The 13,161-nt window shown below is 31.9% G+C and overlaps 3 protein-coding genes across 3 annotated transcripts; 2 read left to right on the forward strand and 1 right to left on the reverse strand.

Annotated features, from left to right (window-relative positions):
- On the forward strand, positions 79–4,132 carry LOC109363491 (plastid division protein PDV2-like). The gene is made up of 7 exons (XM_019609756.1): positions 79–407; positions 1,157–1,837; positions 1,982–2,064; positions 3,017–3,241; positions 3,347–3,461; positions 3,606–3,722; positions 3,911–4,132. The coding sequence occupies exons 1-7, from the start codon at positions 216–218 to the stop codon at positions 4,046–4,048; spliced, it is 1,551 nt and encodes a 516-aa protein (XP_019465301.1). The 5' UTR covers positions 79–215; the 3' UTR covers positions 4,049–4,132.
- Positions 4,870–6,544, forward strand: LOC109325037 (hemoglobin-2). The gene is made up of 4 exons (XM_019557179.1): positions 4,870–5,233; positions 5,352–5,466; positions 5,605–5,721; positions 6,244–6,544. The coding sequence occupies exons 1-4, from the start codon at positions 5,133–5,135 to the stop codon at positions 6,388–6,390; spliced, it is 480 nt and encodes a 159-aa protein (XP_019412724.1). The 5' UTR covers positions 4,870–5,132; the 3' UTR covers positions 6,391–6,544.
- On the reverse strand, positions 7,155–7,860 carry LOC109325049. The gene has a single exon (XM_019557193.1). The coding sequence runs from the start codon at positions 7,709–7,711 to the stop codon at positions 7,286–7,288; it is 426 nt and encodes a 141-aa protein (XP_019412738.1). The 5' UTR covers positions 7,712–7,860; the 3' UTR covers positions 7,155–7,285.

Below are 13,161 nucleotides of genomic sequence, written 5' to 3' on the forward strand. Positions count from 1 at the left end.
ACATTGGTTTTATAACAACAAAAAAAAACATTACTCGTCTTTTTTTAAGGAGCAAAGGGGCACCATAATCACTGAATCAGAATCTCACACCACCACTCTCACCATTCAGACGAGGACACATATAGAACAGAAGATAGAAAGATAGAAAAAGGTGTTTTTGGCGCTTTAGAATTATTTATTAGGTCACACAAAAAAACAAAGAGAGACAGAAAAATATGGAAGAAGAGGGAATAGGGTTGGTGTTAGCGAGAGCCATAGAACTGAGATTGAAAATCAGCAATTGCATCCACACAGCCACCACCACTCCCAATGGAGATGATGATGATGATGATGATGAAACTACTCAAAGGCTTATCAACATTTGTAATGCCCTTGAAGCTTTGGAGACCCAGCTTTCTTCATTGCAGGTGCTTAACCCCCATTACCCTCTTCATATCAAAATTCCATCTTTTTTAAGTGGGGATTCATTTTTTAGGCTTTTTTAGTGATTAGGAATTGTGGGTCGAGGATAGTTCGTTGAATAAGAACATGGGTCATTTTTTTCATTTTTTAAGATACAATTTTGTGGAAATTGAAGTCTTGTTCTGTTTCTAGTTACTCCATGAATACTGTTATTCATATACTTTATGCAGCACTTGACCTAGCTATATACTAGCTGTACATGTTCAATAACTCCATTGTTTACTGCCACCAAAGAAATATGTAGTGTGTGTTTTCAGCCAAGAGTGTTATAGATTTATTGCATGAAGTGCTTGGGTCTTTAGTAGGTAACTGTTGAAACTTGGTGTATATTTTCATGCTTACTCACAAATACATTTCTAATGCACATTTGCATTCTAAAATGCATGCAATGTTCATTCTTGAACTAGTTGCCCATAATGTAAAGTGAAACTTTTTACTCTTGAAGTGATTATCCCTATGCCTTTAGTCTTTCGCACTTTTTCCTACTGTGCCACTATAAGGATATTGTATTGTTTTCTTTGGTACTTTATCAGTAGAAAGCTATCTTCATCAAACTTGTAACGGGGATTGTAGGATGCTACTTTTTTATTTTATTTTTCATGTTTTTAATACTTTACGGGGAGAAAATAATCAAAATATGATTGGGATGATAGTTTGAGAATCTTAACTCTGAAGTGTTGTGTGCAATTTCTAGGTTTTGCAACAACAGCAGAGATATGAAAGAGAAGTTGCCTTGACTGAGATTGAAAACAGCCGCAAAATGTTAACCGATAAGCTCAAGGAGTACCAAGGTAAGGAATTGGAAGTGATACATGAAGCTTGCTCTTTTGCAAGTGAAAGGGTGGAGCCCAACAATGATCTACTACTTCCTCCATATCCAAGCCGCCCTCCATACTCTATGCGTCTGGACAAGGAATATCAGCCACATATCCCTTCTGTGAATAAGTATGATCACAATGGATTAATCACACATGATCCGATGATTGAGGCAAAAAAGAGTACAAGTGAAAAAGAGCAAAATCATGTTAACGATGAGGGTAAAAATCCAAGAAGAGGATGGGGATTATTTATAGCTCGTTTATCTAAAACAGTTGTTACAGTTGTTGGTGTGGTATCAATATTAACTTTGTCTGGCTTTGGACCTAATTTTGGCAAGGTTGGTATCCGCTTCAATGTACAAGGCTTGCGGCAACAAACAGAAAATGAGAAAGAAATACGTGCCAGTGAAAATGAGGGTGTGGTACCAATTACTCAGTGTCCACCTGGGAGAGTTTTGGTGATGGAGAATGGGGAGGCTCGATGTCTTGTGAAAGAGAGGATTGAAATTCCTTTTTCAGCTGTTGCTGCAATACCTGATATATACTATGGCTCTGGTTAACAATAGTACTCTTTTCTTTGTAATGTATGTAACATCTTATTTTCTTCATGTTTCCTTTTTTATCAATGTGTTATTAAAAGTTGTTCTTTGGCCAGTGAATGTCATGATTGTTGGTAGTTGTTATTGAGGCAAATGGTGCAGATGGCCATTTGTTTTGAAAATGGGGGATTTATTTGTGGCCTTCTGGCCTTGGGACTTTTGAGTTTTGACCGCGACCCTAAAGTGTCTTGTAGTTGAATGCTGACCACTCAAACGCAAAGTTCAAAGTACTCCATGCCGATCGAACAAGGATTCTCTCCAGTAGTGAAGAATACTTGTCTTTGTTTTTGGTGTGATGTGGCCTAGGTATTATGTTCTTTCCGGCTCATGAGTCCCCATGCTTTTGTATTCAGATCTTCTCGCATGTGTTGAGCTATTCATAGTTCAAATTTCTATCCATATTTGGCAAACTAAACATAATTTTAATTCTTTATTTTACAAAATCAGAATTGGTAACAAAGTAGTGTTAATAACATCTTCCCTTCCTGCACCCAAAATTACTATTATTTTTTAATCAAGAACGGGTAGGTGGAAGTTGCATCGACTGAAACAAAATACATAATAGTTCATGCAATGGACTAGGATCCACAAATACAATTTGATTTGTTCATGGCAACTTGGGTCGTTTAGTGGCTAGTATATAATATAATAGAAACACAAAAGAAACTCTTATTTTATCTAGTGTGGTGCAGGGGAAAAATCACACTATGAAATAGAAAAATATTATGTGAACAAAATATGATATGCCAACATGACAACTCTATGATCCCATTGACTCACTAAACTCTAAATTGTAATAATATGATCCACTATCTTACCATTATTTCTTATTTGTCCTGCTCTGTATATCCCGAGTAATGACCGTCTCCATTAATGAAAAGACAAGTGCTACAAAATAATATGAAATGACACTTTTATTATTATCATATTACATTTTTGTTATTGAAAATATAAGAAAAAACAATCACATGTCTCTCTATTAATAGAAAAGATACTTGTTGATTGAAATGTGCATGTTGGGTAGCAAAAACCATTTTGTTCTCAGCACCTAGTTTTAATGATACTTTTAAGGATCTTCCTGACGCAATTCAGCATCACAGCCCAACCAAACTAGAATGGCTCCCTATTGTCATGAAGGGACAATTTCATTTCCTATAAGAACTTGTTCATAGCAAACTCCAAAATTTCACTCATCCACTCCCATCACAATTCACAAACCAACACCTTAGCAGTTAGCATATCTGAGATCATGAGCACCCTGGAAGTAAGAGGTTTCACTGAAGAGCAAGAAGCTCTGGTTGTGAAGTCTTGGAATGCAATGAAGAAGAATTCTGGAGAGCTTGCTCTCAAGTTTTTCTTGAAGTAAGCCATTTCTTCTTCAACTTTCTGAACTCTTGCTTATATTTCAGCTTTATGTAACATCACCATGGTTTTGAATAATTGAACTCATGACTTCAAACTTTGTAGAATATTTGAGATTGCTCCATCAGCACAGAAAATGTTCTCATTCTTGAAAGACTCACAAGTTCCCTTGGAGAAAAACCCAAAGCTCAAAACTCATGCCCTCTCTGTCTTTGTCATGGTAAGCTAAGCTCACTCCTTTTTTTTCTTTGCATACATACATTCACTACCTTTGACTTTGTTACCATTTATATGATTTCAACAACCCACCATAATTTACATAACTTGTGTCTATTGGTATCAATATTTTTGTCTGTTCTTGCAGACTTGTGAATCAGCTGTTCAACTGAGGAAGGCTGGTAAGGTCACCGTGAGAGAATCGACCTTGAAAAAGTTAGGTGCTAGCCATTTGAAAAATGGAGTAGTAGATGAACACTTCGAGGTATAGAAATTTCCAATATTGAATATAGTTGAGAAAGCATTGTTTATTTATAAACGTCAATACAACAACAACAACAAGCATTTATCGCACTTATCGCACGAGGTCAACTACATGGATCGAACGACATCAAAATGATCTATCATGAATGTCGAGTTTATTGACTATTCTTTCTTTTTTCTATTGTTAAGGTCACAAAGTTTGCACTTTTAGAGACCATAAAAGAAGCTGTGCCTGAAATATGGTCACCTGCCATGAAGGATGCATGGGGAGAAGCTTATGACCAGCTGGTTGGTGCCATCAAATCAGAAATGAAACCATCTTCTTAGACTATCTTCCATCTTACTTCATGTACTAGTTTTTTCCTCTCATCTTCAATAAGATTAATTCATAGAGTGCTTCCTATCATGTTCCTTGTTTATGGATATAATTACTAGTACTTAGTATAATCTTTTTTTGTGTCTGAGAGAATTTCATAACCTCTTGTAATTTTCTCCCCTCTTTCTAATAATATATCAGCAGAAATGGTAAAACTCACACCATGTAAAAGTGATAGCAATTTGGCATGAAGGTTTGTAGAGATAAGAAGAAGCCATGAAAATCAGTGACTTGGGGCATCAAAATGATCAATCATATTTCGTTCGATAATGAATATCTTATAACCACAAATCATCATAATAGTAATAATATAGAAAAAGATGTATGCATTGATAGCATAAGAGTTCTTTACACTATTATGGATAGATATTACAATGATGATGATGATAATAATAATATCAAGGATATGGATACTTTGTAGTTTGTAGCAGGCCCCTCTGCAGGGAAAACATTGACCAATCTTTATTAACATTGATCATTCAATTCACTAAATATGAAATAAATTGTTCTTAACCACTCTCCATTAACATTCACTAATCTTCATCAATAATGACCAATATTGTACTTAAACTCAAACATTATAAGAATTGACCAATCTAAAAATAATTGATCAATGTTGTAACCTTCTGCAGTGAGGGTTCAACACATACCAAAAAGCTTATTGGTAGAATCAATAGATATATAAATATAATGTCCTAATAACAAAGAGTCATAAATAACAATAATAATTTCAAATTAACAACCTTATAGTAAAATAACATTAACCAGGTGAATCCACCAGTGCAATTTGATTTATTCATGGCTTACGTAAGAGTAGGTGTACAACTTTTGAAAGCTAGATCCGAATTACCAGATAACAATATTAATATCTACGAATCTTTCTCATCTCAACACACCCAAACCATGAAGGGACAACAATTTCATGTCCTATACAATCTTTACCTTAGCAACCTCCAACTTTAAACATTTGTTCATATTCCACTCCCATCACATCACAATTCACAAAACCATAACTTTTTTATAGCAGTTAGTATCATGGATGTAACTTTCACTGAAGAGCAAGAAGCTCTTGTGATGAAATCATGGAACATAATGAAGAAGCATCCTGGAGATCTGGGTCTCAAGTTTTTCTTGAAGTAAACCCATCATTTCAACTCAAATCAGTTAAATATATTTCTTCAACAATTTCAACCATGCATGCATGGCAACATAATATTACCATGTTTTTTTAACTCTTGACATCAAATTTTGTAGAATTTTTAAGGCTGCTCCAGCAGCACAGAACATGTTCTCATTCTTGAGAGATTCAAAGGTTCCTCTGGAGGAAAACCCAAAGCTCAAGTCCCATGCCGTGTTTGTCTTAGTCATGGTAATTAAACTATCATCATATTAATAACCGACCATAAATTATACAATTGTGTATCTAGTTCTATGTGGTTTCTCACTTTTCAACAACATTATTACAAGAGACAGAACCATCTAACTATGTTTTTGTTTGTTACTATAGACATGTGAATCAGCAGCTCAACTTCGGAAGACCGGTAAAATAAACGTGGAAGATTCAAACTTGCAAAAGATAGGTGCTACCCATTTCAAAAGCGGTGTAACAGATGAGCATTTTCAGGTATACAAACTTTCAACATGATTATGATTGCTTTTGGTAGAACTAGCTCTAGAAGTTTATAAACTACTTACATGTTGAAAGTTAATAAGTCAACTAATTGTATCATAATTGTTTAATAAGATTCACTAAGTTAAACAAGTAGCTAAAATATATAATAACATAACCCGTGACTTATAAACAGATAAGCTACCCTTATCAAATAAGCTTAAAAACTTGTATCCCATTGAAATAAATCAATTTACCAAACACCAACAAAGAACTTTTCTTTGATGGGACCTATTTGAACATTAAACTAGTTGATTAGCAGAATAGCAGCATATAAACTCATTTGCTTTGTTACCAGACAGTTTTATGAGTTATAATTGATAAAGCATGGCCATTGGTTATTTGTATATGTCACTACATGTATAATGAGAACTAGAAATAATGTACATGACATATATCACTACATATATAATGAGAAATAGAAGAGTAATGTATATAATTCATATATGGACTATTTTTTCTTTTTCTATTGTTAAGGTGGCAAAGACTGCACTTTTGGAAACCATAAAAGAAACTGTGCCTGAAATATGGTCATCAGCAATGGAGAATGCATGGGGAGAAGCTTATGATAAGCTAGTTGGTGCCATCAAATGTGAAATGAAACCCTCCTCTAACACTAATTAGACTCTCTTCCATCTTAGTTTCATGCAGTTCTTATTTTCCTCTCAAATTTAATAAGATTGATAGAGTAATTCTCAGCAGGCTCCATGTTTATGGATAAAACTACTAGTACTTGGGTCTGTGCTCTTCTTTTGTTTGAATGACAAAATGTACAACTTGGCAGGATTATTTGAATTAGGCACTTCACTGATGAATGCAATTTTGGTCACTTTTCAAACTCATGTGATGAAGAAATGAGATCTCAATTGAGACAATTTTGACTCTTAATGTCAAATTTTCAAATTTATAGTATGTTTTATTGGCTATTGTTTATGTTTTGAGCTTTTTAAGTATCATATGCATTTGTAGTTTAGTGGTGTAAGCCCTTCTAAATCCTCAAATGACCAAAAGGTTAAGGGTTCGAATCCTGAGCAACACTTGTTGGAAGGGGAAACCACGAACTCGGAAATGGATTAATTCCTTACCCAAAAGGGTGAGAAGATGGCTTTGGTAGTACCCAAAAAATATGCATTTGTAGTTTGACATTTGCAATTTAAACTATGGACTTATTAAAATGTGTTTTTGTTTTCAATTTTGATTTTTGAGTTGACTATCATATGCATTTGTAGTCTGAAATTTGTAGTTGAATTTTGTTTTCATATTCTTTCAGTGTTAAAGAAAAAACAATAACGTGCACTCAAGATAAGATTCTTAGCTGTATTGTGTCAATCAATGTGATTTCATCCTGAGATGGCCACAACTTGCTCTCAGGATGAAATTGCATGCTAATTGTTCAAATATAAAGGATATAAACAAATAAAATAAACTCATCTCATTATTGCACTAAAAATGCTATTATGTTGATTTAGTTTACCAACATGAAGAAATCAACAATTCTATTCTTCAAAGCTAAAAAAATTTAATGTGAATATTCCTGATACAAGCTTGTATGTGTAACACAATTTGCATGTGAGGCATAAGAAGATTTCATGATTGAGTTGGTTGTAGTAGCATGAGAATGAACAAGAGCTGCATTAGCCTTAATAGCAAGTTCACACAATTCATGTAGAGAAAGTGGTATATGGGATTTGGAGAGTGGAATCAAGAAATATATGTGATCAAAATGAAGCTCTTCATTAGGATCCACACGTGTCAATAGTGACCCAACATACATAGACTCTGAACTACAGAGGAAGCAATTTGGGTTCTGAAACAGAGCATGCTCTGCTTTTATAGGCTCTTTGAATTGTTCTAGCTTACCATCCATGTGAATTATGTTCACACTGGTTTGAAAACAAAGATTTTCAGCTTTTCTTATGAACTGTGAAGATGCACAAGCACCCATATCTGAGTGACTGAGTCTCTATGTGTGTTTGTGCTTGTTTTCTTGTTTATATGGGAACAGGGGAAACAGAGAAGGAGAAACAGAGAATATTGAGATAATTGTGTAGGATTTATTTGTTTTTGTTTTTCTGAGGAAGGGTGGAGTCTTATATAAATAAAGTTACATGAAAAGATAGACCTTTATAACTTTAAAATTTTGAAATTAATGAATAAATAAAGGGTGGGAAGGGTTGGTGATCATGGACGGAAATAATGACTTGGAGAAATTCTTTGTCACATACTTTCTACTATTTTTTATAATCAATAGTTCTTAATTCACGAGGTTCATTATCCCTCCTAATAAGTGTTGCTCAATTAATTAAATCGTGAAGGTTGTTTATAGAAAAATGTAAAGTTTTATCTAATTAAGAGAAAAGAAATAGTTTTATTTAGTTTTTCTGATCAAAACCATCAAATATATTCATTTTGATTGTCTTTACTTCAATATATTGACGTGAGACTATTTATAAGATAAGATTTGAGACAATATATTTTTGTTCCTTATCGATAGTCTATAGATATAGATTTGAAGAAGCACATTGACAAGTTGATATAAGAGAATCTTCCCTTAAAGGAAGAGAGAAAAGAATGCAGGAAATTCAAGCACAACATGATGGCATGAATGGAAACATTTTGAAGGTGGCCCATCTAGGCAGAAGGTTCCATTTTTGGAAGTAACCTTCAACTTTATGAGGTTGATAAAGTTCATGCATAAATGTAAATATGTTCATGCAACTTTATGAGTATAACCGTGTCCCATGTTCTGCTTCAGATTGGAAGGTTCCGGAAATGTTTGTAGCTACACCTTTTTCATATGGTGGCATTGTTAATTGACTCTTACTTTTTCAATCATGGTCCTACACTCATACCTTTCGGTTCTCATTGACCATTCCCATTTATGAATCATTTCTAACTAAATCCAATTAAGAAAACTATAGTTACTAGTACTACTCTTAAATGTACTTTAAAACATGTCAACTTTCCAAAATAAAACACTCATTTGTTGATGTAGTTATTATCTTAAGAAAGATATAAAGACTTATTCAAAGATAAAGAGAGAAGTTAAATATATGATGAAAATATGTTTGGTATAAGTTATTTATTATTGACTAAATATCATAAAGTGGCTCATATTTAAGAATATTAAACCATTTTAAAACATGACTTATTTTGTTTTTCCTCTTCAAAGGCCACCCTTCTAGTAGTGTATGACGAGCATGTTTTATTTTTATTCAACAATTATTTCTGTTTGGTTAACTTTTTCTAATCATTAAATATTAAGACAATTATTTTTTTATATTTAAAAACTATTTTTTAATATAAAGTTTCATTTTATTCTTACTTAAGCTTTAAACAGTATTCTGAGGACATTTGTTATTAATATCCATCACTAATAAAAAATATTATAGAGTGAAATATATTGTCACAGTCCATGTGTTAAAGATTTATAATTGAGGAAAACGATAAACTTAGTTGATAATTAAAAAGAAAATGATTTCTAAACTAATAATAAATATTTATTACATGAAGTGTAATATCTAAATTTGGAATTATTTGAGATCTAAATTTTTCAATGGAAATTAATGTTTAAGATTTTGAAAAAGTTCTTTTAAACATATAGTGTATGACATGGCATCTCGTATATATGTTGACGTAAGTGTATGCGTGGATGTTTATTGTTTATAGTTTATAGTTTATACCTCATTGGTCAGTTTTTGGCATCTGGTATTCACCGCTGTTATTTTTTATATCATTTATTTCTAGTAAAGAAATTATTTCCACTCACTAATTTGTATTCAATATATCTTCGGTCTGGTTATTATTGTTGGTAGCCCATGCATGATTTAACAAAATTATATTTTTATTATTATCTTAATTGTTGGTGATTTTACTTCTTTTTTGATCGAATAGAAATTTGAAAGAAAAAAAAAAGACGAACCATATTTTGGAAGATAATAAATGTGATCGTTAATTTTAACTAATAACATTTATGCAGTAACTTAGAATATTTGATTTCAAAAATTTGTCTCCCTTGACATGTTTTAAATTTTATTAATAATCAAATCAATAATAAATTAGGTAGACATTAGCATCGGTTAATCAGGTGAAATTTCAAAATGAAACAACATATAAAATATTAATATTTTAATTATATTTTCAAATTCGGGATCCATATTTTTTGTGGTACTATTAATAATATCTACTCACTTTTTGGATAATGAATTAATTTTGTTTAAAGTGTGTGACTATCTCTCCCAACAAATATTATTTTCAGGAATCGAACCATTAAGTTTTTTGTCGTTCTGAATATCTATTAAAGTCTTAGGCCCTTAGACCACTATATCAATGCCTTATCCATATTTGGGATCCATACAATAGTATTAAACTAAATCTAAAAAATAATACACATTTAACATAATGGTTTGGGGCGCAAGAAATCTTGGCCACATTGGTTTGACAATTTTCCAAAGTCCACAAACTCCTAAATGTGGAGACAAATTACATTTTTTTTCTTCCCATAGTTTCTTCACAAAAATTCTTAGTGATGTGTATTCTTCCTTCTTCAAACCGAGGCCTAAGTTTATGAGCAGTATTTTTAAGCATTAATATAATTGCTCTAAAATACTCAAAATTTAGCATATGTTACAGTGAATAGTATAAAAACTTGAACTGTAAATTTTCATGAACACTGGAACATACATATATAATAATAATGAACTATACATATGGCAATAACAAAGAGTGCAAAGTGCAACACATTAATTCCACTTGTACACAGTGCAAACACACAACTACACCTAACAAAAATTTGTACAGACTTAGTCCACACAACGTAGAGATCATAATATATACATTCAAAATATTGAAACCCAAAAAAAAAATGGAATGAGAATATCTCAGAGAAACACTTTAAAGAACTGGGTGTACTTGGAATTTTTTGTGTGAAACACGTGATGAGAATTTAAAGATTTTATGGGTATGTTTTGAAGGAGCAAGAACTGCATCAGCTTTAATGGTTAGTGCACACAAATCCTCTAAAGAAAGTGGAATGCGTGATTTACTACGTGGTACAAGAAAGTATATATGACCCAATTGAAGCTCTTGATTTGGAGTCAGAGGAGACATTAGTGACCCAACATACATGGATTCTGAGCTACATATGAAGCTGTTTGGGTTCTGAGACAAGACCAACCATGCTTTTGTTGGTTCCTTCAATTGTTGTAACTTACCATCCAACTCAACTATGTTCACTTTGGATTTCCAACTAAGGTTTTCACCTTTGCTTGCATGTTCAGAAGAAACACAAATACCCATATGATTTTTTTGTGTTATGTTTTTCTTCACTAGTCTTTTGTGTATGTGTGGTTGAAAAAGGAGATAAGAGTTGAAAAAATATTTTGATTTGTGGATGGTGAGAGAAGGGAGTGTAGGTGTATTTATAGGCAAAGAAGAGAAAAAGTGCACGCAAGCATAATATATCATAGAGTCATTATATGTTTGCTCATTTTGTTTTATTATATGAAGAAAAGTGTGAATTTGAATGATAAAAATATTGACTTCAGAACATTCTTAGTTTCTTCCTTTCTATATAAACATAATAAAGTGTCTGGGCCTACAATTGTGTTTGCATTCAACCATGTAGTACTAGTATTACGTATATGCTTATGAAAAAGTTCTTGAAAAAATGAAGACTTGGAGAAGAATAAGAATTTTCTTCAGTGTGTTTATTTTACCAAAATTATATGCTTAATGAGTCTTGGATATTGATAGGGTAGTGGTATTTATCAATTTCTATTATTCAACAATCACCTTTATATCATTATATTAGGAAGAAAATGGAACATTGAAACTTTATTTAATTATGTAATTGGGTCTAATCAATCGAACCACCTTTGATTAAAGATGTAATAGTATATTTTGAGAAAGGTTTGTTTTGAATAGAAGAGTGTTAAGTGAAAAGCATGTAAGAGTTCGAGTGGTGGAGATAGATCCCATTAAAGGAAATATTCTTGTAATTTCTTAATCTGCCTAATTTGTTTTCACATTATTTTTGTATTTCTTCTCTTTTAGTTTCTTTCATTTCACATTTGTATGTTTTCCTATGTCCCTCATATTCACTTACGATCTTTCTTAATTGAAAAAATGCCTATATTCTATTTGGGTTTATGAACCATGACATCTTTGATCATGGTTGATTTACATAAAAAATAATTTTAAATCTTCTCGTATGGTAAATTATTATCCTTTAATTTTTTTATTATAATAACTTTTAAAAAGGAAATACATTATTCTAAATACAAAATGTATGCCACAATGAGCTTATTTTGTCTTAATAAACTAGTTTAAATATTTTTTTCTTCAAAAAAATAAGTAATTGTTTTCCTAATTTAAACTGTTTCAACTTGAATGTATCCATTTTTTTTAATGTCACTATCTTTTGGAGTTGTGACACACTAATTAGGATCCTTCCTAGAAGAAGGAATGGAAAAATGTCCAAAGGGGTCGTTGAGTATGAAAACGACATAGGATGCACTTATATAAAAGAGAGCTCACTACACTTTGGCAGGACTAGAATAAGCAGAAAAATTATTTAAACATGGGTCATTAAAATGAAAGTTTTTTACATAGTTATTATCCTTTTTTAAATTTCATTGAAAGGAAAGTCATTAGCTCAAGGTGAAATAGTAATCACCATAGTGACTAGAACAAAAGAGTGTTGGTAGAAAGAGCTCACATTAATTTGTAATAAGTTAGTTTTAAAAATTCTATTTAGTTTAATATAAAATACTTTAGGTTATCTAAAAAAAGTATGTTAAGTTTAGAAAATTGATATATTTAATTATATTATAACATAATATGTTTTTAAATATATTTATAGGTCAAATCAAACCTTTAAACAAATCAGACATATATCTTATTTTTTAAACCTGTGAAATTCAAGCTATTATATACTATATAAACTAGACGTGTTAAATGTAAAGTTTGCTTTTGTATTTCCATGGACCCTCCTATGTAGGCCACTTTGCTTACAAATATTCATATAACATATTCAGATTATCACATCTTCAATTTGTAGTTGTTATAGGTAACCGTCCAAACACATAGGGTATTTAATTTAACATGCCTTGAAAGTTTATAGTTGGGCCTACAAATGTATAATTGTGCTCTGAATATCATATTGCACTTCAAGCCCACATCACCCGAGCCCATTCCTTAGATTACTTTATGAACATTACTCAATTATGACCAAAAGAGAAAACAATATTAGGATGATGATAAAATTATGATTGACCACTTGATTTTCCTTTTGAAAAAATAGAGCTTTAGTGCATTTTCTTACAGTTTTCTCCTATAAATCACTCCCACTAACTAAAAATAATATTAAATAAAAAAATTGATGCAATTTGAGAA

The sequence above is a fragment of the Lupinus angustifolius genome, chromosome LG13 (assembly GCF_001865875.1).
Source record: "Lupinus angustifolius cultivar Tanjil chromosome LG13, LupAngTanjil_v1.0, whole genome shotgun sequence".
Classification (NCBI taxonomy): Eukaryota; Viridiplantae; Streptophyta; class Magnoliopsida; order Fabales; family Fabaceae; genus Lupinus; species Lupinus angustifolius.

Excerpts from the sequence above, each read along its gene's own strand:
- LOC109325049 (XM_019557193.1), bottom strand. The coding sequence starts at position 7,711 with ATGGGTGCTTGTGCATCTTCACAGTTCATAAGAAAAGCTGAAAATCTT.
- LOC109363491 (XM_019609756.1), top strand. The coding sequence starts at position 216 with ATGGAAGAAGAGGGAATAGGGTTGGTGTTAGCGAGAGCCATAGAACTG. Across the intron at positions 2,065-3,016 it reads TTTGACCGCGACCCTAAAGT|GGACAATTTCATTTCCTATA; the intron begins GTCTTGTAGTTG and ends ATTGTCATGAAG. Across the intron at positions 3,462-3,605 it reads CCCTCTCTGTCTTTGTCATG|ACTTGTGAATCAGCTGTTCA; the intron begins GTAAGCTAAGCT and ends CTGTTCTTGCAG.
- LOC109325037 (XM_019557179.1), top strand. The coding sequence starts at position 5,133 with ATGGATGTAACTTTCACTGAAGAGCAAGAAGCTCTTGTGATGAAATCA. Across the intron at positions 5,234-5,351 it reads GGTCTCAAGTTTTTCTTGAA|AATTTTTAAGGCTGCTCCAG; the intron begins GTAAACCCATCA and ends CAAATTTTGTAG. Across the intron at positions 5,722-6,243 it reads TAACAGATGAGCATTTTCAG|GTGGCAAAGACTGCACTTTT; the intron begins GTATACAAACTT and ends TCTATTGTTAAG.